The sequence below is a fragment of the Panthera onca genome, chromosome A3 (assembly GCF_046562875.1).
Source record: "Panthera onca isolate mPanOnc1 chromosome A3, mPanOnc1 haplotype 2, whole genome shotgun sequence".
Taxonomy (NCBI): domain Eukaryota; kingdom Metazoa; phylum Chordata; class Mammalia; order Carnivora; family Felidae; genus Panthera; species Panthera onca.
Genome location: NC_138341.1, coordinates 39,929,818 through 39,954,569, shown reverse-complemented (window position 1 = coordinate 39,954,569; position 24,752 = coordinate 39,929,818). Strand labels below are relative to the sequence as shown.

The 24,752-nt window shown below is 44.2% G+C and overlaps 1 protein-coding gene and 1 long non-coding RNA gene across 11 annotated transcripts in view; one reads left to right on the top strand and one right to left on the bottom strand.

The window, feature by feature from the left end:
* Window positions 1-15,903, bottom strand: part of ST3GAL5 (ST3 beta-galactoside alpha-2,3-sialyltransferase 5) — a 52,811-nt gene extending 36,908 nt beyond the window's left edge. For all 9 annotated transcript variants that reach the window (XM_060655976.3, XM_060655983.3, XM_060655986.3 and 6 more), the window contains exon 1: window positions 15,698-15,903. In XM_060655976.3, coding sequence (XP_060511959.1) covers window positions 15,698-15,791 — 94 coding nt within the window. In that variant the 5' untranslated portion in view covers window positions 15,792-15,903. The remainder of the gene's footprint in view (window positions 1-15,697) is intronic.
* Window positions 15,904-15,970: 67 nt separating this feature from the next.
* On the top strand, window positions 15,971-24,151 carry LOC132693449 (uncharacterized). Of its 2 annotated transcripts, none has more exons than XR_009616828.3 (3): window positions 15,971-16,136; window positions 17,303-17,447; window positions 24,013-24,151. It is a non-coding gene; the product is annotated as an uncharacterized LOC132693449 (long non-coding RNA). The 2 variants fall into 2 exon arrangements; XR_013554708.2 differs by having other exon boundaries at window positions 15,971-16,378.
* Window positions 24,152-24,752: the final 601 nt, after the last annotated feature.

The window sequence follows — 24,752 nt, the reverse complement described above, 5'->3', positions numbered from 1 at the left end:
CATCTCCAGAATTTCCCACCTGCTAGGAACAGGCAAGGACACCAAATGTGCATTTTAAGCAAGTTCCCCTGAGTTATGTGGGTGTGGTACTTTGAGAAACTCTGCTCTCTGGTAAGCTGTAATTAACAACAGATTTCAGCCTAAAGATTTTCAGGTCCTCCTACAAACCGTGCAGTTACGAGGACCTGTCTACTGAAATGAAAAATAAAAGTGTTGCTCCATGAATGCATCCGCACTCTACTAGTTTTGCCCACCAACCAAAATGCAAGCACTTCAGGGGTGCCTGGGTGGCTCAGTTAAGCATCCGACTTCGGCTCAGGTCATGATCTCGCAGTCTGTGAGTTTGAGCCCTGCATCGGGCTCTGTGATGACAGCTCAGAGCCTGGAGCCTGTTTCAGATTCTGTGTCTCCTTCTCTCTCTGACCCTCCCCCGTTCATGCTCTCTGTCTCAAAAATAAACGTTAAAAAAAATTTTTTTTTAAATGCAAGCACAATGATTCCGAGGTGTGCTTTTTAATCTGCTAATCAACCAGCATTCCTCTAAGGCTGAGAATACACCATTACTTTCACTTAGTTGCTGGCTTTTTACATGTTTAAAGGTGCTAAGGCAATTAATTGAGTCCTTGGAATACATAAACATTCTCCAAAACTCGAACATGCCCAGAAACTACACATGGTGTTTCTCCAAGATTTTACTAACATGACAAAGATGTCAAGAGAGCAGCACCTCTTGCAGGGTCAAATCCAGAACCTTCTTCCCCTCCCTACCTCTCTCTTATACTCCCCTCCCTCCTCACTCCCCTTCAGCCTAGAGGTCTCTTGTTTCCACCCCCACCCCACCTCAGGGTCTTCATTTGTCTCTGCCAGGCCTCCAGATGGCTCTCTCCCTCACCATCTTTATTCAAGATTCCCTGACCTGTTCTTTATTCAAAAGTCACCTTCCTTGTAAAAGAGCATCCCCACCCCTAAGCCCTGTTATTCACCCCTGCTTTACTTTACAGTACTCTTTAGGACTCAGACATATTTGCCTGTTGTCTGCTCTCCCCACTAAAACATAAGCTTCCTAGAAAAGAGGTTCTGGTAATTGTGTTCTCTGCTATAACCTCAGAACCTAAAACAGTGCCTAGCATGTAAGAAGTACTTAACTACTTGCTGAAGGAATGAACCAACAAATGAATGAACGCACTCATCAGAGGCCCGTACCCAGATTCCTGCAGAATAGCTAACCCAGAGTTAGCATGGTCCTAACGTGCAGACGTGAGGACCAGATCCTTCCCTGTGTCCAGATGTCACAACTACTGGGCATTTGTGAACTGTCCAGAGCATGCCTACATCATGGAGAACAGGGATGGGATTTTTCAAATGAGAATCAGTGTGTGTGTGTGTGTGTGTGTGTGTGTGTGTGTGTGTGCATGCGCACGTGCACGCGCACGTGCAGGGCCCTGGGGAAAGGCGACAAACAAAGTCAAATGATTGCCCCCCCCCCCACCACCACCATGGGAAATAGAAGAGAAGCTGGTTCTGTTTTGTTTTGTTTCTTAAGAGGAAAAGAGATAAAACAGTCTCACTGTTTGGCTGTTTGATAATGGCCAAGTCATTCTTTAGGATGTTTGCTAAGATGTAAAAAGCAGAATTGGATGAGAACATTTCCACTGCCTCTTCTTCCACTAAAATTTATGAGTCTCACCTACTTTTCAAAGTAAGAACAGGAAACATAAATCTTAGCTGATTCAATGGACACTCATACATTATGGCCATTTAGGAGAGAGAAATAGGAAGCTGGAATAAGTGGAGGGAGATGGGTTTAAAAAAATTAAAGTGGGGGGCGCCTGGGTGGCTCAGTCGGTTAAGCGTCCGACTTCGGCTCAGGTCATGATCTCACGGTCTGTGAGTTCGAGCCCCGCATCAGGCTCTGTGCCGACAGCTCAGAGCCTGGAGCCTGTTTCAGATTCTGTGTCTCCCTCTCTCTCTGCCCCTCCCCTGTTCACGCTCTGTGTCTCTCTGTCTTGAAAATAAATAAACGTTAAAAAAAAAAATTAAAAAAAAAAATAAAAAAATTAAAGGGGAAATAGAGGAGTGGGGGACACAGAGTGGAGAAAATGGAGTGGAGGCTGAGGGTTAGGAAATTCTGTGAAAGGAGAGCTGGAAGGGAAAGAAAGACAGGAAGGAGGTATAGAGGCTTCACTGTTCTTATCATATTCTGTTCCCTACGGCTGAACAGTTTCAGAGGAACTCCTCTCTGCAAATTCTGATAAGCAGATCCACCCACACACCCACCTCAGGCCCTAGCGTAGAGCTCCCCTTCTGAATCCAAGAACAGCCCCTGTCACCCCACCCCACAGGAGAGGCTCCAGCCAAAACACAGAACGTTGTCCTAAACTGTATGAAATGCAGTGGGGGCTGGACAAGACCCCGCCCCTGCTTATGCAGAACGCAAAAGACTCAGGATTTCTGCCAAAACATACAATCTGAGGTTCCATCAAGCAGGAGGGCGGACCATCTTTAACTGACTGATGCCAAAGCTTTAAGCAAAGCATACCCTCTGTGGGCCCTGTGCCTTACTTATTGGCAAGCGCTCAACCAAAGCATCTTGGTGAAGTGCACTGATCTCATGCATCAACACTCTCAACTGTGTTTAAATATATTTCCAAAGTTACATTCTGCCTGGGAAGCCTCTGTTACAGGACAGTGGTAGGTCTAGTCTAAACCAGGTAAATGTGTGGATCAGAGCTGGCTGATCAGGCTACCTGAAGACAGCCAGCAGGAGTCAAGTCTCTGGAAAGGGAGCAGCGCACAGCGGAAGAAAGAAACCTTCCTGTCAGGTGAAGCTGCACTTTTGGTGATCTTGCACCCTGTCTTCTGCTGACGCCCGGGGGAACAGAGCCAATGCTGAAGAGAGCTCAGTGTTGTGGGTAATGACTTCATTAATGACCACGGAAAGGGGAGACCCTGAAAAGCCCTATGTGGCTTCTGATGCTAGACTGGCCACAGCACCATGACCTGCAGACTTCCGAGTTTTTAAACTCTATTAACTCTATTTTTTGACATAATCCCAAACTTACAGAAAGATTGCATGAACAGTACAAAAAAAATTCCTGGATACCTTTCACCCAGACTCCCCAACTGGCAACATTCTACCACATTTGCTCTGTCTTGCTACATAATACAATATAATATGCATATTACTTTTTTACCCGTTTGAAAGTAGTTGAAAACATGATGATATTCCCCCCGTAAATATTTTAACATTTTAGTATTTCCTAAAGATAAAGATATTCCCTTACACAACCACAACATAATGATAAAAATCAAGCAGCTTTTGTTGTTTCAATACCATCTAATCTAAAGAACTTATACGAATTTCTCTAGTAGTTCCAATAATGGCCCTAGAGCAAAAAGGAGCACATGTGGCATTCAGCTGTCATATCTTTTCAACCTCCTTCAAGCTGAAACAGTTCCTTTATCTTTAATGACCTTGGCATTTTTTGACGAGCACAGGCCAGTTATTTTATAGAATGTCCCTCATTTGGGGTTTGTCAATTTCTTCATGATTATATTCAAGTTACACATTTTTGGCAGAAACATCACAGACTGATGCTGTGTTCTTCTCGATGCATTTTGTCAGGAGCCACACGATGCTGACTGTCCCACTCCTGGTGATGTTCAATTTGATCAACTGGTTAAAGTAGCGTGAGGCAGGTTTCCCTGCTGTCAAGTTACTATTTTTCCTTTGTAATTAATAAGTAACTTGATGGAAGATACTTAGGCACTAAATAAATACCCTGTTCTCATTAAATACTTATTTCAGCAGCCACTGGTGGATTCTTGCCGGAATAAGAATGAAATCCTGTATGAGGACAAACAAGGTCAAACTTCAGGGGAAAAAATAGGGCTGGTTGAAGCAGTAAGTCATGAGCAAGAATTAGCATGTGAGACTTAATTCAAATAACACTGGGTTACATTCACTCTGAGCAATCAAGGGGGAAAAACACCTCTATATTTACCTTTTTTTTTAATGTTTATTTTTGAGAGACAGAAAGAGACAGAGAGTTAGTAGGGGAGGGGCAGAGAAAGAGGGAGACACAGAATCCAAAGCAGGCTCCAGGCTCTGAGCTGTCAGCACAGAGCCCGATGTGGGGCTCGAACTCACAAACTGTGAGATCAGGACCTGAGCCAAAGTGGGATGCTTAACCGACTGAGCCTCCCAGGCGCCCCTAGATTTACTTTTGAGAGTATATGTGAGTATCCATGTGCATGCTAGTTCCTCTCATGGTGAGCATGCCTGCTAGAAACTCATCCCTTCAATTCGAAGGTGTCCAGTGCCAGCAAAAAGAGACACCCACGTCCAGAGAGCTGACAGCCAGAGTCATCCTCACACCTGAGGCCCGATTCTCCAGCAGCAATGCTGAGGGGCTCAGCTCCACGATTCCTGGTCTTGGTGCGGCATGTTGTTACATTTAAAAACAAAAACCCCAACTCACTACTGCCTTAGATGAGGTGGTCAGCTTTAAGAACTCTGGCTTGGCTTATTCAAAAAGTATTTTTTACAAGTCTATTATCAAAAAGTTAGAAACTTCAGAAATTATACAAGAGTGGAAAGAACATTTTGAAATCACATACTGCTCGTCATACTACGACCCAGTAATAGCCACTGTTAACATTCTGGTCTACAATTCCATCAGTCTTTACTCTTTGTATATGTATATTTTATCAGGATTGGGATCAAAGAGTCTATACCAGGCTTCTTCAAGCTGGGTTTGGCTAGAGAATTGAGCCCAAAAGGATCTGAATACCTATTTTCCCAATTCTCCCAAGGATGGTCTATAACTAGAATCATTCCGGAAGCATGGGAGAGAAATTTAGTCATAACTTACAATGGTTGCCCTAGAGTAGCAGGGCTTAATTCTCTTGTAAACCCCCAGTTGCAGAGGGCTGGTCCATATTGTTGTATAATTTGCTTTGTTCCCCCTAACAATCCTTTAAATAAACATTTTTTTCTTCCAAATTTTCATTTAAGTTCTAGTTAGTTAGCATATAGTGTAATATTGGTTTCAGTAGAATTTAGTGACCATAACTTACATATAACACCCAATGCTCATCATAATAAGTGCCCTCCTTAACACCCATCACCCATTCAGCCCATCCCCCACCCACCTCCCTCCATCAACCCTCAGTTTGTTCTTTATCATTAAGAGTTTCTTATAGTTTGCTTCCCTCTCTTTTTCTGCCCCCCTTCCCAAATGTTTGTTGGTTTTGTTTCCTAAACTCCACATATGAATGAAATCATATGGTACTTGTCTTTCTCTGGCTGACTTATTTTGCTTAGCATAATACACTCTAGCTCCATCCACGTCGCTGCAAATGGCAAGGTTTCATTGTTTCTGACGGCTGAGTAATATTCCATTGTATATAGATACCACATCTTCTTTATGCATTCATAGTTGATGGATATTTGGGCTCTTTCCATAGTTTGGCTATTGTTGATAATGCTGCTATACACATCAAAGGAAACAATCAACAAAATTAAAAGGCAGCCTATGGAATGGGAGAAGATATTTGCAAATGACATATCTGATAAAGGGTTAGTATCTAAAATCTACAAAGAACTTATCAAACTCAACACCCAAAAAATAAATAATCCAGTGAAGAAATGGGAGGAAGACATGAATAGACATTTTTAAAAGGAAGACATCCAGATGGCTAACAGACACATGAAAAGATGCTCAACATCACTCATCATCATGGAAATACAAATCAAAAAAACCATGATGGGGGCACCTGGGTGGCTCAGTCAGTTAAGCGTCCGACTTTGGCTCAGGTCCTGATCTCATGGTTTGTGAGTTTGAGCCCCACATTGGGCTCTGTGCTGACAGCTCGGAGCCTGAAGCCTGCTTCGGATTCTGTGTTCCCCACCCCACCTCTGCCCCTCCCCTGTTCATGCTCTGTCTCTCTCTGTCTCAAAAATAAATAAACATTTAAAAAAAAATTTTGGGGGGCACCTGGGTGGCTCAGTCGGTAAAGCAGCCGACTTCGGCTCAGGTCATGATCTCGCGGTCCGTGAGTTCGAGCCCCGCGTCAGGCTCTGTGCTGACAGCTCAGAGCCTGGAGCCTGTTTCAGATGCTGTGTCTCCCTCTCTCTGACCCTCCCCCGTTCATGCTCTGTCTCTCTCTGTCTCAAAATAAATAAACGTTAAAAAAAAAAATTAAAAAAAATTTTTTTTGTAATAAAAAAATAATAAAAAAAAGCAAAACCATGATGAGATACCATCTCACACCTGTCAGAATGGCTAACATTAACAACTCAGGGAACAACAGAAGTTGGCAAGGATGCACAGAAAGGGACTCTCCTGCACTGTTGGTGGGAATGCAAACTGGTGCAGCCACTCTGGAAAACAGTACGGAGATTCCTCAAAAAGTTAAAAATAGAACAACCCTGCGACCCAGCAACTGCACTACTAGGTCTTTATCCAAAGGACACACAAATACAGATTCAAAGGGGTACATGCACCCTGATGTTTACAGCAGCACTATCAACAACAACCAAACTAAGGAAAGAGCCTAAATAAACATTTAATAAGCACTTTCCATATACCAGGCGCTGGGAATATAAAGATAAAAAGACACAGCCCCGTTCTTCTTTAAATGAATAATCCAGCCAGGGAAGGCCAAAATACCTTCATACCCAAAATACCAAATAACGCCACGGTAGAGGGGAAGCAATACACCTGGAGCACCCCGAGCAAGGAACCGTCATCTCCGTCACAGGACATCAGGGAGGCTTCCCTGAGGAGATAATGTGTCAATGAGTCCCTAAAGGATGGGCAAGACTTCAGAGACAGAAGACAGGAACAGGCATCCAGATAGAAGAAATACCATGTGAAAATACCCACAGAGGCATGCTCTGGCCCGATCACAGGGGACCTGGCGAGAGCGGCAGATGTGCCTAAGACAGAACCACAACCTCCACACTGGCCTCAAAGGAGGGGGTGCCAGGCAGCCCTACTTGGCTCTGGAGCAGGCTGGCCAGCTCACGATGGGAAGTGGGCTGAAGGCAGCTAAGGAGAGGTCACGGAGGTCACTGCAACCGAGCCAGAGCAGACCCCCGTGAGGAGGGGGACGATCAAGAGACGTGAAGAAAGATGCCACATGGAATGTGGTGACTGAGCTGGCAGGGGCTGTTATTCTAGCACCCTGCCAGCTGAGGTCTGGCCTGCATAACAAATCCAGGCCAGTAATAGGAAGGAAAAAGAGCACGCAAGAGGGCTCTACGCAGTGCCACCACTCCACCATTCTCTGAGGGGACTTAATGGCAGAGGTGGGGGTACCCCTCAGAGAAGGAGACCAGAGGGAATAAGACAGACACTGGAATAAATGGGGGAAAACTGCTTAGAGAACTGCCCCTCCTCTTTGGGTCCGTCTAAGCTCTAAGAAAACACCTTACATAAGAGCTCTCCAGTGGGGGGCCCCTGTGATTGCAAATTAGATGTGCAGAATATGTAAAGGAGAACAAGTCAGTGGCAATCCCATGAATACTACAAATAGCGCAAAATCTAGAAGGTACCTTTAAAAAATTTTTTTAATTTTTATTTATTTTTAAGAGAGAGAGACAGAGCATGAGCAGGGGATGGGCAGAGAGAGAGGGAAACAGAATCTGAAGCAGGCTCCAGGCTCTGAGCTGTCAGCACAGAGCTCATAGAAGGTACCTTTTTAATGGAAGATTTCCCTCTTGATCTAAAGGATATAAGTAGTAGGGATGAAGAAATAATATTTAACAGAACGGGAAAGTCAGTAGAAATAACAGTTAACAAAATCAACTCTGGGACCCAATGTAAATAGGCGCCAACATGAGGACCTTCCCTCAAGCCCTAGTGAAATGGGAAACGTAGGGGATGAGACGATGTGAAAGTGTGTGTGCAAATTCTGAAATTACCAAGATCCCACCCCCAAAAAGAAAGGGTTGGGATATGGGTTCCTAAGTCTTGAAATTATGAAGTGACATCATCAAACAAGACCTCAGCAATATTTCTCAGGGAGCAGCTGTCCAGGTGGATAGGGAAACAGAGGTCAAGGATTTGCTAGGTAGTTTATGTCATAATCCAGTATTCAGTAAGCCACGTCGTCCTAGAAGCAGCAAACTAGTCACATAAAACTCAAATCAGAAAGTGACCCCAGGGGCGCCTGTGTGACTCAGTAGGTTAAGCATCTGACGCTTGATTTCAGCTCAGGTCATGATCTCACAGTTCATAAAATCAAGCCCGGCTTCAGGGCTGTCAGTGCAGAGCCTGCTTGGGATTCTCTTTCTCCCTCTCTCTCTGCCCCTCCCTCACGAGCATGCAAGTTCTCTCTCTGTTTTTTTCTCCCCCTCTCAAAATAAATAAATAGACATATGAAAGAAAAGAAAAGCAAAGCCTAAAATGGCCCTAGAAAAGGAACTGGAGGGACCACAATTGGGACCTGAAGTTTGACAAGCCCTGGCTGTTTTGAGACTGAAGGAGTGGGAACAGTCTTAGAGAAGAAAAAAGGAAAGTTTTGTTTTGGGCACTTTAAGCTCAGAGAAAGTTACATATGTTTGAACTCTTAAAACCAACAACAGGTATTTAGGTCTATAAGAGGCATGGCAAAAACACAGAATTTCCTTTTATAACCCAATCACATATCCCTTTTCCTCTTTGCTCCAAATATTTGGGAAATCATTATTTGGGCAAGCCCCAAAGAAGCATGCTGCCAATCATATAAGCAGCGTTTTTTTTTTTTTTTTTAATGTTTATTCATTTTTTTGAGAGAGGGAGAGAGACAGGGCATGAATGGGGAAGAGGCAGAGAGATAGGGAGACACAGAATCCAAAGCAGGCTCCAGGCTCCAAGCTGTCAGCACAGCGCCCGACATGGGGCTCAAACCATGAGATCATGACCTGAGCCGAAGCTGGATACTTAACTGACTGAGCCACCCAGGCAATCCTCATATAAGCAGGTTTTTAGGTTTTTTTAAATGTTTTATTTATTTTTTAGAGAGAGAAAGCATGAGCGGGGGAGGAGCAGAAAGAGAAGGGGACAGAGGATCCTAAGCAGGCTCCGTGCTGACAGCAGCAGCAGGCCGATATGGGGCTCGAACTCACATTTGATCATGTGAGATCATGACTTGAGCCAAAGTCAGAGGCTCAACCGACTGAGCCACCAGGTGCCCCTCATATAAGCAGTTTTAATCAAGCATGGAGTACGCGCCTGGGGCTACAGCAATGGCCAGACGGACACGGTCTCTTTTTCAAAAGGCTCTCATGATCTTATTTTAAAAATCAGACAAGTAGATCTATCACAAATGTAATTATTTTCATAGTATTTCTTTTAAATTTATTCTACATTGGACATGAGGGCTGTGTTACAAGATGTTTTAGATTTGAAAGTGTGCGTGTGTGTGTGTGTGTGTGTGTGTGTGTGTCTGGGAAGGGGTTAGGAAAGGTCCTCCCAGGAAGGAATGAGTAGAACTCCGTGGGCAGGCAGGTGTCACCTGAGCAGCAACAGCAGGCACGGAGGGGAAAATTTCGCATGGAGTGCCTGAAGGTCCAGCCCAGGAGGGAATAAGGTACCAAAAGAAGCTAGAGAAAAGAAGCAGACCATGCCATGGCCTGCTGGAAATGGGAAATTTTTTATCCTGAGATAAAAGGAGCAACTGGGTGGGAAGCTAATTGGAACTGGATTTTGGAGAGACCTCTCTTGAGCCACACTGGAGATGGGGAAGTCCTCTTGTGCCCTGAGACCAGTTAGGAGCCTGCTGTGGAGACCCAGGGGAGTGACGATGGCCTGCAGGGGAACACGCCAACCTGGACAGGGAACACGGCCATCTCAGCCACCTCGGATGACCTTTCCAAGAATTTCCACAGGAGTTGTTCTCAAGCATGCGGCAGGAACACACTATGTGCTGCAAAGGGAGGGATGCATTTGCCTCCTTGCCACCTCCAGGTCAGACTGCCTGAGTCAGAATGTCCCCTAGACACTTTCCCCAGACTCTGTCCCCTACACTTTATTAGTTTCTTAACCCCTCTGAGCCTCAACATCCTCATTTGTAAAATGGGGACAATAACAATACCAAACTCACGTGGCTTTTGTGAAAATTAAATGAGCTGTACATATAATGACATATACATAAAAAAATGACTATATATATATATATATATATGCATGCTATACTGACTCACTTTATTGTCACCTGCTCTAGTCCAGTCTAGTCTAGAGCAGGTGACAATAAAGTGAGTCAGTATAGCATTTATCTTTTCTTCTGACCTATCTATGTGTTGTAGCATGTGGGTTTGTTAGGAGGGGAGTGGGTTTACCAAGCTTTTCACAAAAAGCCCACTCCTCCTTTGCCAGCCACTGAACACTGCCAGATTCCTACAATCCTAGATTTCCTTGGCAGAAAACTGAACCCCACCACCACAGTTAGCCCTGACTGTCCCCTTTATCAAGACAAATCAGCTCAATGTTTAAAACAGGCTAAGATCCAGAGCTGTGCTGTCCAGTACAGTTGCCACTAGCCACATGTGGCTGTTAAGTACTTCAAATGTGGCCAAACCAAATTGAGATGTGCTCTATATAAGTAAGATACACACCAGGCTTTAAAGACCGAGTATGAACACAAAAATTTAAATTGCTCATTAACAATTTTTAGATTAATTTCAGAATATACTGGACATACTGGGTTAACTAAAATATATTATTAAAATTAATTTCACCTTTTTTTTAAAGTTTCCTTCCTTCTAATTTGTTGGATTCATTTTAATTGCTATGTTCCTAATGTCTTAATTTAGCTAATTAAATCATTAATTTTTGCTATTTTTCTTGTCAATATGAGCAATTAAGACTGTACCTAATAGTTAGTTTAAGTGTATAAGTCATCCTACAACTTTTGACATATATGTTTATTATTATCACTTATCTCTCAAGCCTAAATATTTTTAAATTCAAATTTTCACTTTTTTTCCAAAATAGCATTTAAAACTGATACAATTTAGTTGCACTGTGGCCAGAGAACTTGTTCTGTATGACACTGGTTATTTTAAACATGTTAGAACTTATTTCATGACCAGGTGTATACTCAATTTTTGTAAAAGTACAATCTTCATTTGTGGGACCATGTTTTCTATATAAACAGTTGGATCAAGCTTATTGTTTGCTGGAATAACCCTTTAGTGGTTTTCAGTCAGCTTGTTCTATCAGTTACTGAAAGATGTATGCTAAAATCTCTCTCACTTTGGTGGCAGATTTGTCAACTTTTTTTTTTTTATTCTTCTGTCACTTTTTACTTTACATTGTTTGAAGCTGTGTTATTAGGTGCATAACAGTTTAGAAGTTCTTATATTCCTCAGAAATTGCAACTTTGATACAACTGTTTCTTTTCAACTTTTTAAATGTAGCTACTATAAAATTTTAAATTATGTGTGGCTTGAGTTACAGTTCCACTAGACTAGAGAAAGGATAAGCAAGAAGCCTACACCAACCACCAAGTCCTGGAAAACTAAGGACTTGACTGCAGAAAATAACAAGCGAAGGGAGGAGAGTATTGGGAGCCCTGTTAAAGGACCATACTCTCTTCCTCTCTTGCCACTAGAGTCTAAATAGGAAATGAGACCAAGATGTTTGTCAGAAGCAGAAAGGAGGTGAAGAACAAGATAGAAGAGGATAAAAAAGCAGAAGCTGAGGGGCGCCTGGGTGGCTCAGTCAGTTTAATGTCCAACTCTTGATTTCTTCAGCTCAGGTCATGATCTCATGATTCGTGAGACAGCCCTGCGGCAGGCCCTGTGTTGCCACGATGAATGGAGCCTACTTGGGACTCTCTGCCTCTCCCCAGCTCATGCTCTCTTTCTCACTCTCAAAAACAAACAAATAAATACACATAAAAAAAAAAAAAAAGGCAGAAGCTGAGAAAAGCTCTCAGGCCAGGGAAGAAGGAACTCTATACATATCATAGAACAATGACTTCTGTGAACTCAATATATTTAAGCCTTTAATCATGAAAATGACACTTGGTATTAAAAATAGCCTTAATGTCCAAAAGATAGAACCACTATTCCATTAAAGCAGACCTTTTTTATTTATTTTTATCAATTTTCCCTCTTTGAATTAATCAAATCATACCATATGATACTTAACTATTATGATTTTAGATACTTAACTTAATCCTGGATGTTTTTTCCATGCCAGAGGAAGAGAACAAAAATATCTTGTACGGCCTTAGAGGACTAACCTAGACTTGTGCTTTTCCTCAATGACATGAGAGAATTCTTAACAGAAATGCAGAAGCACAGAGAAGGTAGATCAGAGAAGTAGAAACAAGTATAGAAAGTACAAGGCACCTGGGTGGCTCAGTCAGTTAAGCATATGACCTCAGCTCAGGTCATGATCTCACGGTTGGTGGGTTCAAGCCCCGTGTCTGGCTCTGTGCTGACAGCTCAGAGCCTGAAGCTGGCTTCAGATTCTGTCTCCCTCTCTCTCTCTGCCCCTCCCATGCTCACTCTCTTTCTCTCTCTCTCTCAAAAACAAATGAACATTAAAAAAAAAAGGAGCTAAAAAAATATAGAAAGTATAATGTTTAGAAAGCAAAAGGGAGGAGAGGTTCCCAGAAGTGCTTGCAGGGAACTAGGAGCTGAGATAAGTTAAAGCAGTTTGGCCAGAGAAACTCTTCCCTGACAACAGAACTCTTGGGTTGCCCACAGCTCGGCCTGTGCTGCTCCGTGACTTGGGAGACCGGGGCATGGAGCTGACTGAACTTGCCAAGAGAATATGGGGCATGGGGCACAGCCAGATAGAAACTGATCATGACTCCTGGTAAGACTCCTGCCTGTCTCCTTGGTGAAAACTTGGTGTTGCCCTCATCAGCTAGTAGTAAGGAGGTACTATTATAAAACTAATACTACACTAATAAAAATTAACTACTAATTACCATATAATAACCATATGATGACCACACTAATAACAACGTAGTTATTAAAAAATTGGAATAACATGGCTTTGCCTGCAGCTCCCAAAGCTGAGTATACACATGCCCATTACCCAGCAATCACACACCTACCATACCACCATCAGAAATGCATACGTACGTATACCAAAGACGGGTACGAGCACAGTCACAGCAACATTATGTGCAATAGCCAAATGCTGGAAACTGCCCAAATGTCCATCAACAGTGCACAAATATGTGATATATTAATCACCCAAAGGCCAAATCAGCACTGAGAGGAAGCACACTACAGCAAGAGGCAGCGTCACGAGTGAATCTCAGAAACCTAACTCATTAGGAAAGATGTCGGATACTGCAGGATCCATTTATACACGCATGGAACTGTCAGGTGTGGTGGGTTGCCCCCAGGGAGGTAGGGACTGGAAGGGAGCACATGGGGAGCTCCTGCTTCTTGATCTGAGTGCGTGGGTGTGTTCAGTTTGGAAAACTTGTGAACAGTACACTTACAGCGTGTCTACTTTTCTAGTATATGTGCTATACTTTAAAAAGAAAGAAGGAAAGAAAAAGCTGTCCAGGTAAGACAAGCCTGGAAGTGTCTTTGTACCCTCTAACCTCATTGTTCCCCCACTCCCTTACACTTCTTCCTTGCTCCCCCTCTGCAGGTGTGCTTAAGCTGGTTCTCTCTCCCTGAGGAGCCCCACACGTCGCTATCCACTATCCATATTTACGGCTTCTTCTCACACCAGGCTGGTGATTTGCAACCCGTCCCCATTTTGGATGCCTTTGCTAATTTAGGCCTTTCACACTGATTCAGCCCTTGCTTCTCCTTTCTCTGCAGTTAGGAAGTTTGTACCATCACTGTATATCTTCCCAGCTGTTTTATTTCTGCCAAGGCTGCCCAGCTAGACTTAAAATCATGGAGCATGCCCTCTGGGAATGATCTCAACCCTCCACAGGCAGTTCAGATTAATTTGTTCCTCATGAACCAGAAGGGTGTGGAAGGTGAGTTTTAATCCTCCCAGGAACTCCTGGCTCCCAGACATGCCCCTTCGGCCCCCAGCACCTGGATGGACTCCCACAGAGAGCTCTAAACCTTTTTTATTATAGTCTGTTCACCTCCCAAGAGCCAACTTGCTAGATAAACTCCCCTCACTGCTGCCAAACAGCATGGGACTAACTTGGCCATCTGGGCCAAAATTATAAACATTTTCAAAATAGGTAACCATAAAATGACTTTTTAGAATATACGCCTGTTGGCCCTCTCACACTTCCATTAACTCCCTCATACCTTCCCATCTCACTCATTTCTTTTCTGGCTTAGAGGAAGAAATGGCTGCTAATCACAAATAAGGTCCATTTCATCTTACAGAAACAGCAGCACTCACATAATGGACAGACATGGAACAAGAACCATGACATCTTGGTTATAGTGCTCTGGCAGTTCACAGCACTCTCTCCTGTCTAAGCATGTGTTGGAATTTAGGTGATCCTGGCTCTAAGACTAGAAATGTAAGACATTCTTCTAAACTGTCCAGCTTTCCGGATTACACAAGTGAAATCACAACCCATCATGTTTTTGAGTCTGTGCCCCTTCACTCAACAGACATGAATTCCTCTTCCTCACAGTTTCAGGACACGCATCCCTCTGTGGAAGAGGATTAGCAGTTATAAAACAAGAGGAGACTGAGGCTAAACACCAGAGGGCAGGAGATGAGTCTTCTTCCTCTTTGTAACCCCAGTACTGAGCTGGGTGCTTGGCACCACAAGCAGGCAAGTCAAGGATGAGAAACGCAGCACATAAAACTATTTTCTCTTTTAAAAGAGCGATCCATAATTAAGCAAAGGCCACCTACACGAATTAAGACATGAGAACATAAAATTCATCTTTCAAGTCAGCTGATTTGTAGGACCCCTTTAACGGGTAAACACATTATTCGGTCGGAACCACTGAACCAGAGGCCTGAAAGGGACCACAGCCATCAGCAGCAGCTCAAGCCTCCCAGTAGCGACCAGGAAACAGAGCCCCACAAGGGGATATGTATTGGCCAAGGTCACCCAGCTGGTGTGGGGTGGGGACAAGACCCCGCCTCACCCTATTAGCCCGGCACCTCTGAGAGATGCTCTCCAAAATCCTTGAGTTATTTACACACTAAAGGCGTATAATGAATGCATGCCTATGTCAAGTCACTGCTTACAATTCAGAGGAAAGCAAACGGTCACCAAAACGTGTCTCTTTCGTAGGGCTGGCTGCAGAGGGGGGCAAGGAAGGTCACTGGCGAATTTCTACGTACAGACGCCACACATCCCGCCTTATGGAAGGATGCAAAGGGCAGTTTTGGGAGCTGCTAGTTACACTGCAGAGGGTCCCCCAATCCCGTCCCAGGGAAATGAGTTAACTCGGCTCTGCTGGCTCGGAAGCTTCCAGCAATGAATTAAACCCCGAGCCGCTGCGGAACACCGGGGGAGAAAGGGCCACTGCGGCTGGACTCGACAACCTGGCGGTTCACCCCTGAGCCTCCACACTTGCGTGGGCCGCGGCGCCCCCTGCCCGGTCGACGCGGCCCGGAGCCACGACTCCCAGCCCGCGCCCCCGCGAGGCGCGTCCAGGGGCGCCGTGCCCTGGGAGCCGCCCGCGGGGCCGGGGAGGAGCCGCCAAGCCCCAGCCAGGCAGGGTTAGGGACTGATGGCCACCGCCGCCCCCAGCCCGCGGGCCCCGCTACGCCGAGAAGGGGGCTGCGCCACTTACCTCGGCCGGCAGGTGCCGCCGCCGCCGCCGCCGCCGCCTCCGTTCGCAGCTGCAGGGGACGCCGCTCCGCGCCGCCGGCCGCCTTCGTCCGCATGCTAGGGAGGGGGCGCCGGCCGGCCTCCAGTCCAGGGCCCCGCGCCCCCACCCGCCCCCGGCGCAGCGCTCGCGCCCATTCAGCACCAGACTGTCCGCTCCCCCGCGCGGATGCGGAGGAGGGACGCGGGCGGGGCCGAGCATCACGAGGACAAGAGAGACCAATCGGAGCTCGCGGGGGGGGGGGGGGGGGGGGTCCCGCGGCGGCCCCGCCCCCGGGACGCGCAACGCCTCCACCCACTGTGGTTCGGGGAGCCGGGCGCCTTCGGCAGGACGTACCGGGGACAGTGGGCCCCCACAGCCCTCTTGAACTCTACGTGCAGTTAGGCGGTGGAGGGAACAAAAGGTGCATTTGGACTTGTTACAAGCTTTTACTGCGCAGAGGACTGGTAGATGCGGAGTCGGTGAATGAAGGGGCTTTTCGTAGTCACGTGCTTTACTTGCCTGCACAACCCCCCGCAGGGCGACCACTGTTCAGAGTTCCTTGGGTCGTGAGACCTTGAGAGCTGCAGGAGGGCAGCCTGGGCGTGGGGGAGCGGGGAGGACTTGCAGAACATCTTTATTTTTGTTACACGTGTCCGAGAAAAGGTTAGTAGTGCTGATTACCTATTGGTATCAATGGGTAATTGAGGCCCGGAAAGCATAAGTGAGGTACCTAATTCATTGGGACATCTGGTTGCAGAGCAGGGATCAGAACCTGCGCTTGGAGTCCCCCTTTCCATATCTCAGGAGTCTCCCTTGAATCTGGAAAAGAAATGTCATACAGACTTTTAAAGCATAAATATTCGTGAATCCCCAAATTCAAGAATTAAAAGGAGTTTAAAGCGCTGATATGTTATTTCTTTAGAACACCCAAGGGTGTATAATGCGTCTGCAACATTTCTGTGCCTTGGGACTTGTTGACTCCTCAGTGAACTCATTGGTCTGCTTTCAGAATTTCCTTTTAGGTTACAGATACAGTGCATTGCAGTCATGTGCCTGTGATACCGGTTCTGGTTTAAAACGGAAGATCCTAGAAACTAAGCCAAATATATTTGTGAAAACTTAGAATTTTGTCGATCTTTTTTGCAACAGTTTGTACAGGGGTTGCGAAGCACCAGAGTTTGGCAGTGTCTGTGTTCTTTCCCCAGTGGGGGCAGGGGGTGCTGGAAAAAAATGTTGTATCTGGGTAACAAAGGTCAGGAGGGAAATCTTGGAAAGGAAGGGGGGGGGGGGGGGACTCTGTTGTCATACTTTCCAAAGGGATTTTGCCATAAAAATGTTCCCAAGTTATTCTAAGGTGAGAATACTGGAGCATTTTGAAAATATTAGAGGAAAAGCTGTCACTGGGAGATCTAAATCCAGTGGAGTGGCCAAGGCTGGCCAGGCAGAGCAGCTGATGGGGTCAGGGACAGCTGCAGGGAGAATGCTGAGCACCTCACCACTTCTCTCTTGGAGACCTGCCCAAGGCCAGCCTGCTTGGTCAGACACTTTACCTCTCTTTGCCTTAACTGCTCTTTCCCTTTCTCCCAGATACTCCTTGTCTGAAAAATGCTGTGAGAGCATTAAGGTTGGACATAAGGATCAGCCTTCCGGCTTGGAGGACTGGGTGCAAGGTGGGTGTGACAAAGAAAAGGAGCTCAAAACTGCCTCCTGTTCCAGCCTAACCGGACCACTGGTAAGCTTACCCTGCACCCGCTGCCTCATTCACCCCATTCACATTTGGTGGGAAGAGAAGCTGACTTGTGGGACAAGACAAGCCCTGACCTAAAACACCCTTTTTACTAGCTGCAGAGCCTCCGCTACTGTTCTGGATAGAGACAGAGATCCTCAAACCGTAAATTAGGATCAGCCCCTCGACCTCAAAGCCTTACCTGGAATCTCTTCAAGTCAGAGGCTGGTCTCAGAAAAGCTCAGGACCCTGACTAGCACAGTGGCCAAACTGTTGGTAAATCTGGGACAGCTACCACGATTTTACAATTCTTTAGTTCCTTATGTTCATTACTTAGGTCATTCTAATAGCAGGCATTGTGGTTACCCCAACATTCATTCCACCCTTCCCTTCTGTGATGCAACATGTGGTTTAGGTAAGATTGCCCCACTCTTAGCTCTGTGAGCGGGCTCTGATTGGTCTAGGTGAGCAGTTCTCAAACTATTAAAAAATAATTATGTTTTAAAAAGTACTAATAGCCCCCAGAGACCCTCAAACTTAGGTCTCAAACTATGGACCCCCTAGGGGTCCCTGAGGACCTTTCAGGGAATCTCTGAAGTCAAAGTTATTTCATAATTATCTAATACATAGTTTGCCTTTCGCATTGATGGTGCAAAGGCAAAGGTGTGCAAAACTACTGGTGCCTTCACAAATCAGGGTAGTGGCACCGAACTGTACTAATAGCCTTCATTACCGCACTAATGGTAAAAAAACAAAAACAAAAACACAAAAACTTTTAATTAAAAAAAATGCAGTGTCATTTAAGAATGGTCTTGATGGAGCAATACATATTACTAAATTTATTAAAATCTCAACCCTTGAGCACATATCTTTTTAATATTTTATATAACAAAATGGGAAAGGCACATAAAACCCTTCCACTGCAAACCAGAGCCTGGTGGTTGTCTAAGGGAGAGCACGTGTGCAGCCACAAGCTGAACTGGCTGGTTTGGGTTTTTTGGGGTTTTTTTTGTTTTTTGGTTTTTTTCATGCAACACCATTTTCACTTGAGAAAGCAACTGACAAATTATGGTTATTTCAACTTGATTATTTGGTAGACATTTCCTTGACAATCAGTTAAGTGAGCCTGTCTCTTCAAGGAAAACAATGGACTATTTGTTGGGCCAATGATGAAAAAATTCCAGCTTTCAAAAGAAATTTAGAATTTTGGAAAACTTATTATCACCCTGAGACAGGTTCTCAATATTTAAGGACTTTTCTGATGTGACGAATGGTGATGTTAACAAATGTGACTTGGGGATATTGGGTCATGTATAATGTGCCAACATTTACAAGACCTGCATTTACTCAGTGAATCAGTGTTTTCCAAATCGCTAATGCATGATGTTACAAAATCACACGTGGGTAAAGAATGAATTCTAAATGCAAGGCAGACAATGGATTTTAATTTGACAGTATGAAAAGTTTATAGATAAGGTTTTCAATTTCACAATGCAACAAACCTTTAAGGAATTACCTCTTGTAGAATTTTGGTATAGTACCAAAAAAGATACCCTTTAAAAGCTATCGGGGCACCTGGGTGGCTCAGTTAAGTGTCCAACCTCAGTTAAGTGTGAAACCTCTTGGTTTCGGTTCAGGTTGTGATCTCACAGTTGGTAAGACTGAGCCCTGTGTGGGGCTCTGCACTGACAGCATGGAACCTGCTTGGGATTCTCACTCTTCTTCTCTCTCTGCCCCTCCCCCATGCGTGCTCTCTCTCTCGCTCTCAAAATAAATAAAATAAACTTCAAAAAAGATCTATCAAAATACTCCTCCCTTTTCTAATTACATATTGATGTGAAGCAGATTTTCTTCATGTACTTTAACCAGAACAATTTGCAACAGATTGAATACAGAAGCAGATATGAAAATCCAGCTGTCTTCTATTAAACCAGACGTAAAGGGACTTGCAAATTAAAAATAAAGGGGGAAAAAAGCCATTTTTCTCACCATCTTTTTGTTTTGGAAAACATAGTTGTGTTGTTTTGTTTTTTTTGGGGGGGGCTATTAGTACTTTTTAAAACATAATTATTTTTTAACTTGTTAAAACATGTAATTTATTTTTATGATTTATTTTATTAATTTAAATTAAATTACATTTAATTTCTAATTTGTCAAATATCAATAGATTAAACCTCCATTAAAAAGATTCTTTAGGATCCTCAGTAATTTTTAGGAGTGTAAAGGGTCCTAAGACCAGAGTTTGAGACCTGCTGGTCCAAACCACCCAGAGAGATCCCATCCTCCTTGCCCCTAAGATTGATTCATGGGCGGCCATCAGAACAGACTGATCCAGTCAGAGAAAACCTTAGGTATTTGTTGGATGGTGGGAGAGAGATGCTCTCATCTCCTGCTAGACAGGAGTCAGGCAATAAGTAGCCTTAGTAGCCACTGATAAGGCAGCCATTTTAGGCAACAAGAAGAATTTACCTTAGAAGAGAATCATGCTGAGGGAAGCAAAGACAGAGGTTAGAAAGAAACCATTGCCTTTATGACATTTTTGAGCTACTAGATCAAACCAGCCCTGCAGCCCATCCTACCTGTATATACTCCAGTTTAATGAGCCAGTGAAGTCTCCAGTGGGTTAAACTAGCCAGCCTCAGGTGCCCCCTTGATGCATTGTATATCTGTTTATGAATATTTTTACCTAAATAGGTGCCCAGGGCCTCAAGGTAGCATACTTTCTAGGGTTTATTCATTCATGAATAAACTTTTTCATCATGTCATCAGTACAGGTTAGTGAAGGCAGAGCAGGGTCTGGGGGAAAAGGGACCTGACACAGACAAGTGGGGTCAAAAGTGCCAACAATACTTTGGAGAGCAATGAGGAACAGAGGCATCTGATCTTGAACAGCAAAGTGGTAGCAGATTTTAACTTTCTTTTGCTTTTATGCATTTCTCAAATTGGACAACACAAGCATGTATTGCTCTTCTTTGAGGAAAAAATAGAACGATATTATTTTTAATAGCCCTTGAATAGGGGCACAGGCTCAGAGAGCAGGTTGGCACCAGGATATGGCAAGAGAAGTCTTGGGCTAAAATTGGGCTAGCAGGGAAGGAAGATTAGGGAGGCAGACGGGCCCGGAAAACAAACTTCCTTTCATTTACAGTTTTGCCAACAGCCAACCTCAAAGATTCAAGGGGATGAGCAAGAATCTCCAAGGGTTAAGGAATCATTAATTATGCCTCCGTCAAAGCCGTTGGAATATATGCAGCTCAGAGAGAGAGATTGAGAGAGACCAACACTAGATTTAGGTCAATACTAGAAAAGGCTTGAGAGATATCACATTAAGTGAAAACAAAAAAGGGGACACAGATTGCATGCAAACTTCTATTATGTGGCCAAAAAAAAAAAAAAAAAGGTGAGAAGAGCGCTTGGAAAAAGAAAACAGTTGTGGCATTAGAGTAGCAGGATCATGAGTAATCTTTTTTTCCTTTGTAAGAGATGTCCTTTCATGTTGTTATAATGTTGTTTTTTACAATAAATAAAACTGAAGGGAGTCATTGGTTCAAATTACTGAGGTCTCCGAGGCTTTTCCAGATGGCCTGTTTCTTTTCGCCTGCCAAATGGCTCTCATCTGACACCAAGACAGGAGCTGTGCCTTCCCTAGGGCCTGGCATCTTCGAAGCTGTTAGGGGTGATGCCGATGTGACTATTTTGTAGGTGGCCAGAAGGAAAGGAGAGAGGGCAGTTGTAGCAGCCAAGACTGAGGCTGTGTGTGAGGCAGGGGCCGGGGGGGTGGGGGTCAGGGATCCCTACTCCTCTACCATCGGCTGGTTTGGGGGGGTTCCCTCCCAAGTATTGTCTTTGTATTTTTCTCTTGGTGAACTTCACCTGCTGTTTGGCTCCCATCCTCATCCTTCTGAGACGTTGTCCCTCCCTCAGTCCCCAGGGGCTGGAGCGCAGCTGCGGCCAACAGAATGCAGACCGGCTGCTGCCCTAAAGCACAAAGGAAGTCAATCCCTTGAGGTTTTTCTAGGAATGTTTCCTGTGAGCAATCACGGGAAAAGCAGGAGTAAAACAAACAAGGGAAACATCAGGGGAAGGCTGTCTGTTGACAGGGTGGCTTAGGTTGAGGAAACAGTTCCACACGGACACATATTCAGGCACATGTGCAGGCTCTCATTCCATCCTTCCTTCACCCATATATTCATTGCACAAACATGTGCCAAGGGCCTATTATGTGCCAGGTATTGTGTGAAGTGCTGTACAAAAATGATTTCATTTTATCTTCATAACAGCCCTTTGAAGTAGGGTCTTCTTACCCCCATATCTTACATAAGGAAGTTGAGGCTTATAGAAACTTAGGGAAATGAAAAAGTCAAAGTTCACATGGCTAAGAAGTAGCAAAGCTGGGATTGAACCCTGGCCATCAGACGCTGGAGTTGACCTAAGAAACGGTCCTTTCTCTGAAGGTCAAATGGTCTAACTGGAGAGAAAGACACTTTAAAACAGATGAAAAAGCAAAACCAGTAACACAAGGAGATATAACAGAAGGACTATTAAGAGTCCTGAGAGCATGGCGGGCGGGGGTGAGGAGGAGGGCCACTGGCTGGACCGGCCTCAGAGCTCAAGGACACATCTTGAAGGGGTGAAAATTGAATTTGGCTTTGAAGTATAAGGTGGGTATATTAGTTTAGGGCTGTGTTCATTTTCTACTGCTGTGTAAAAACTTGCCACAAATTTAGCAGATTAAAACAACTCAAACTGTCTCACAGTTTAAGTCCAGTTACTGTGTAACTGAATTCTCTGCTCAGGGTCTCACGTGACGGAAATCAAGGTGTGGGCCAGGGCTGTGGTTCTCAAGTGGGCTCAGAGTGTTCACTCAAGCTCACCGGTTTGTGGCAGAATTTCTTCCCTTGCAGTTACTGGATTGAGGTCCTTGGGGTTTTTTACAAGCTGTTGGCCCCAAATCACCACCCTCAGCTCCTTGGGGCTGCCCATGGTTTCTTGCCATGTGGCCCCATAGAAAGTTCTTAACACAGATATTTGCTTTCTTCCAGGCCAGCCAGAGCACAGCTGTATGACTTTCTCTTCTACTACCAATAGATGAAACTTTCTGCTTTCCAAAACCTCATGTGATTAAGTCAGACCCAGATAATTTCCTTATTTTAAGATCAACTGGCTTAGGACATTAATTACATCTGAAAAATGTCTTCGCAGCAACATTAGCTTAGTGTTCAATTGAATATAGTGTTCAAGTAGCATCCATCAGAGGCTAGTGATTTGGGGAACCATCTTGGAATTCTGCCTACCATAATAAGATTTAGCAAATGGGGAAGGTGAGGAAGATCAGTCTAGAAAGAGGTAACAGGATGAGCGAGGATTCTGGGAGACTGTTTGGAAAATGATAGGAAAGTGAGCGCCATGTTTGCAACAACATGGAAGGGTGGATTCTGGCAAAATCTGCCAAGTCAAAAATCCCTGAGACGCTGGGGAAACTATTAAAAGCATGTTTTACATCAAGGCTGAGATGGCAGGAATGGGAGGACATCCCTCAGAGGCAGAAGCAATGAGAGAGTGGGAATCCAGAGAAGTGAGTCAGAGCCAGACTTTACCTTGGAGTCCCCATTAATTCTGGCCAAATGGACCACAGAGATAGTAGACAAAGTTAGACTGAAGCAAAACGTCAGAGTACATTGGAAATCCTTATGAATACCCAGAACCTTCAAGTGATGGAAACTTTAGTGGATGTTGTCAGATCTTGCTCCCCAAGGGAAAGAGTGGCATATGTGCCATAGACTATTACTTGCCTGAAGATATCTGATTTTAGTTTAGGGTGAAGCCGAAAGAAAAACAAAAGTTCCCCCTGAGAATTTCTGACCAAAAGCCTGTCCTTATGCCAATTTGGGGCTAGAATTCATACCACCTTTGTGACCAAAATCCTTTTAAAAGGGTCTTGGGTTGGTAGTTCTCTTAGGCACCTATAAGCAGCAGATCACTTCCAGCTTAGACCTGAATCTAAGCCTAAGACAGTTCCCACAAAGTTCCAAGGAGTTTGAGTTTGTAATTTTTTTTTTTTTTTTTTTTTTTTGAGAGAGCGAGCAAGCAAGTGCCCGAGCGGGGGAGAGGGGCACAAAGAGAGAGAGAATCTTAAGCAGGCTCCATGCTCAGCACGGAGCCCAACATAAGGCTCGATCCCACAACACTGGGGTCCTCGTGACCTGAGCTGAAATCAAGAGTCAGATGCTCAACCGACTGAGCCGCCCAGGCACCCCCGAGTTTGCAATTTACATCTGCTTTCTAAGGCCTTCTTCATCTCTTTTGTTGAGTTCTTCAGCTCTAGAACTTCTGCGTAGTTCTTTTTTTTTTTTTATATATAATCTCAAACTATTTGGTAAAGAATTCCTTCTGTTTATTCATTGTATCTCTGAGTTCCCTGAAATACCTTTCTGAGTTTTCTTGTATTCATCGATTTTCTTCATAATAGATGTTTTGAGTTCTTTCTCAGTTTGCAATATCCCATGCCGTTGAGTTCAGTTGCTGGAGAATTATTTTCTTTGCATGATGCCATATTATTGTGATTTTTCAGCATTTGATGAAATGAGTTTGCAACTTAAAATACCACATATGGAAACAAGCCACTATTCATAAGTCAGCAGAAAAAAATGAAATAAGGACTCAGACCCATCACACTGGCAAAGTAGAATTTGAAGATTCAAAATACCAAATAAGTTTGTTCAGTGTTTACAGAAATAAAAGGAGGTATTGAAAGTGAAAGTACTAAGAGCTAAAAGAAGTAGATTATTGATAATAATAACTCAGAAACAGGTAACACAATAAGAGAGAAGTAAAGATATAATGAGCATCAATTGAAAGATCGATACGAAGAAATTAGTCAAAATACAGCACCAAGATAAAAAAGTTCTATCTAGAAAAACTAAATAAGATTAAGAGACTGGTGGACAGAATGGTAAATCAAAGGTCTGGCACATGCCTAGTCAGATTTCCAGAAAGAAAGAAAAAATCGGGGAGATGATATAGGGGCAATCACTGAAGAGATAATGGCTAAAAAAATGTTCAGAATTGATGAAAAACATAGTCCCACAATTCAGGAACCCCAACATACGATAAGCAGGAACATTAACAGAAATCCGAGATGCATTACAGTGAAGCTGCAGAATGCTAGAGACAAAAACAAAATCTCCTAAGCAGTCAGAGAGAAAAGACAGATTCTTTATAGAGAGACAGCAATGACACTGAAAGTCGCCAGAAGACAGGGGAAGCATATCTGCAAAGTTCTGGGGGAAAATAACTGTTCACCTAGAAGTG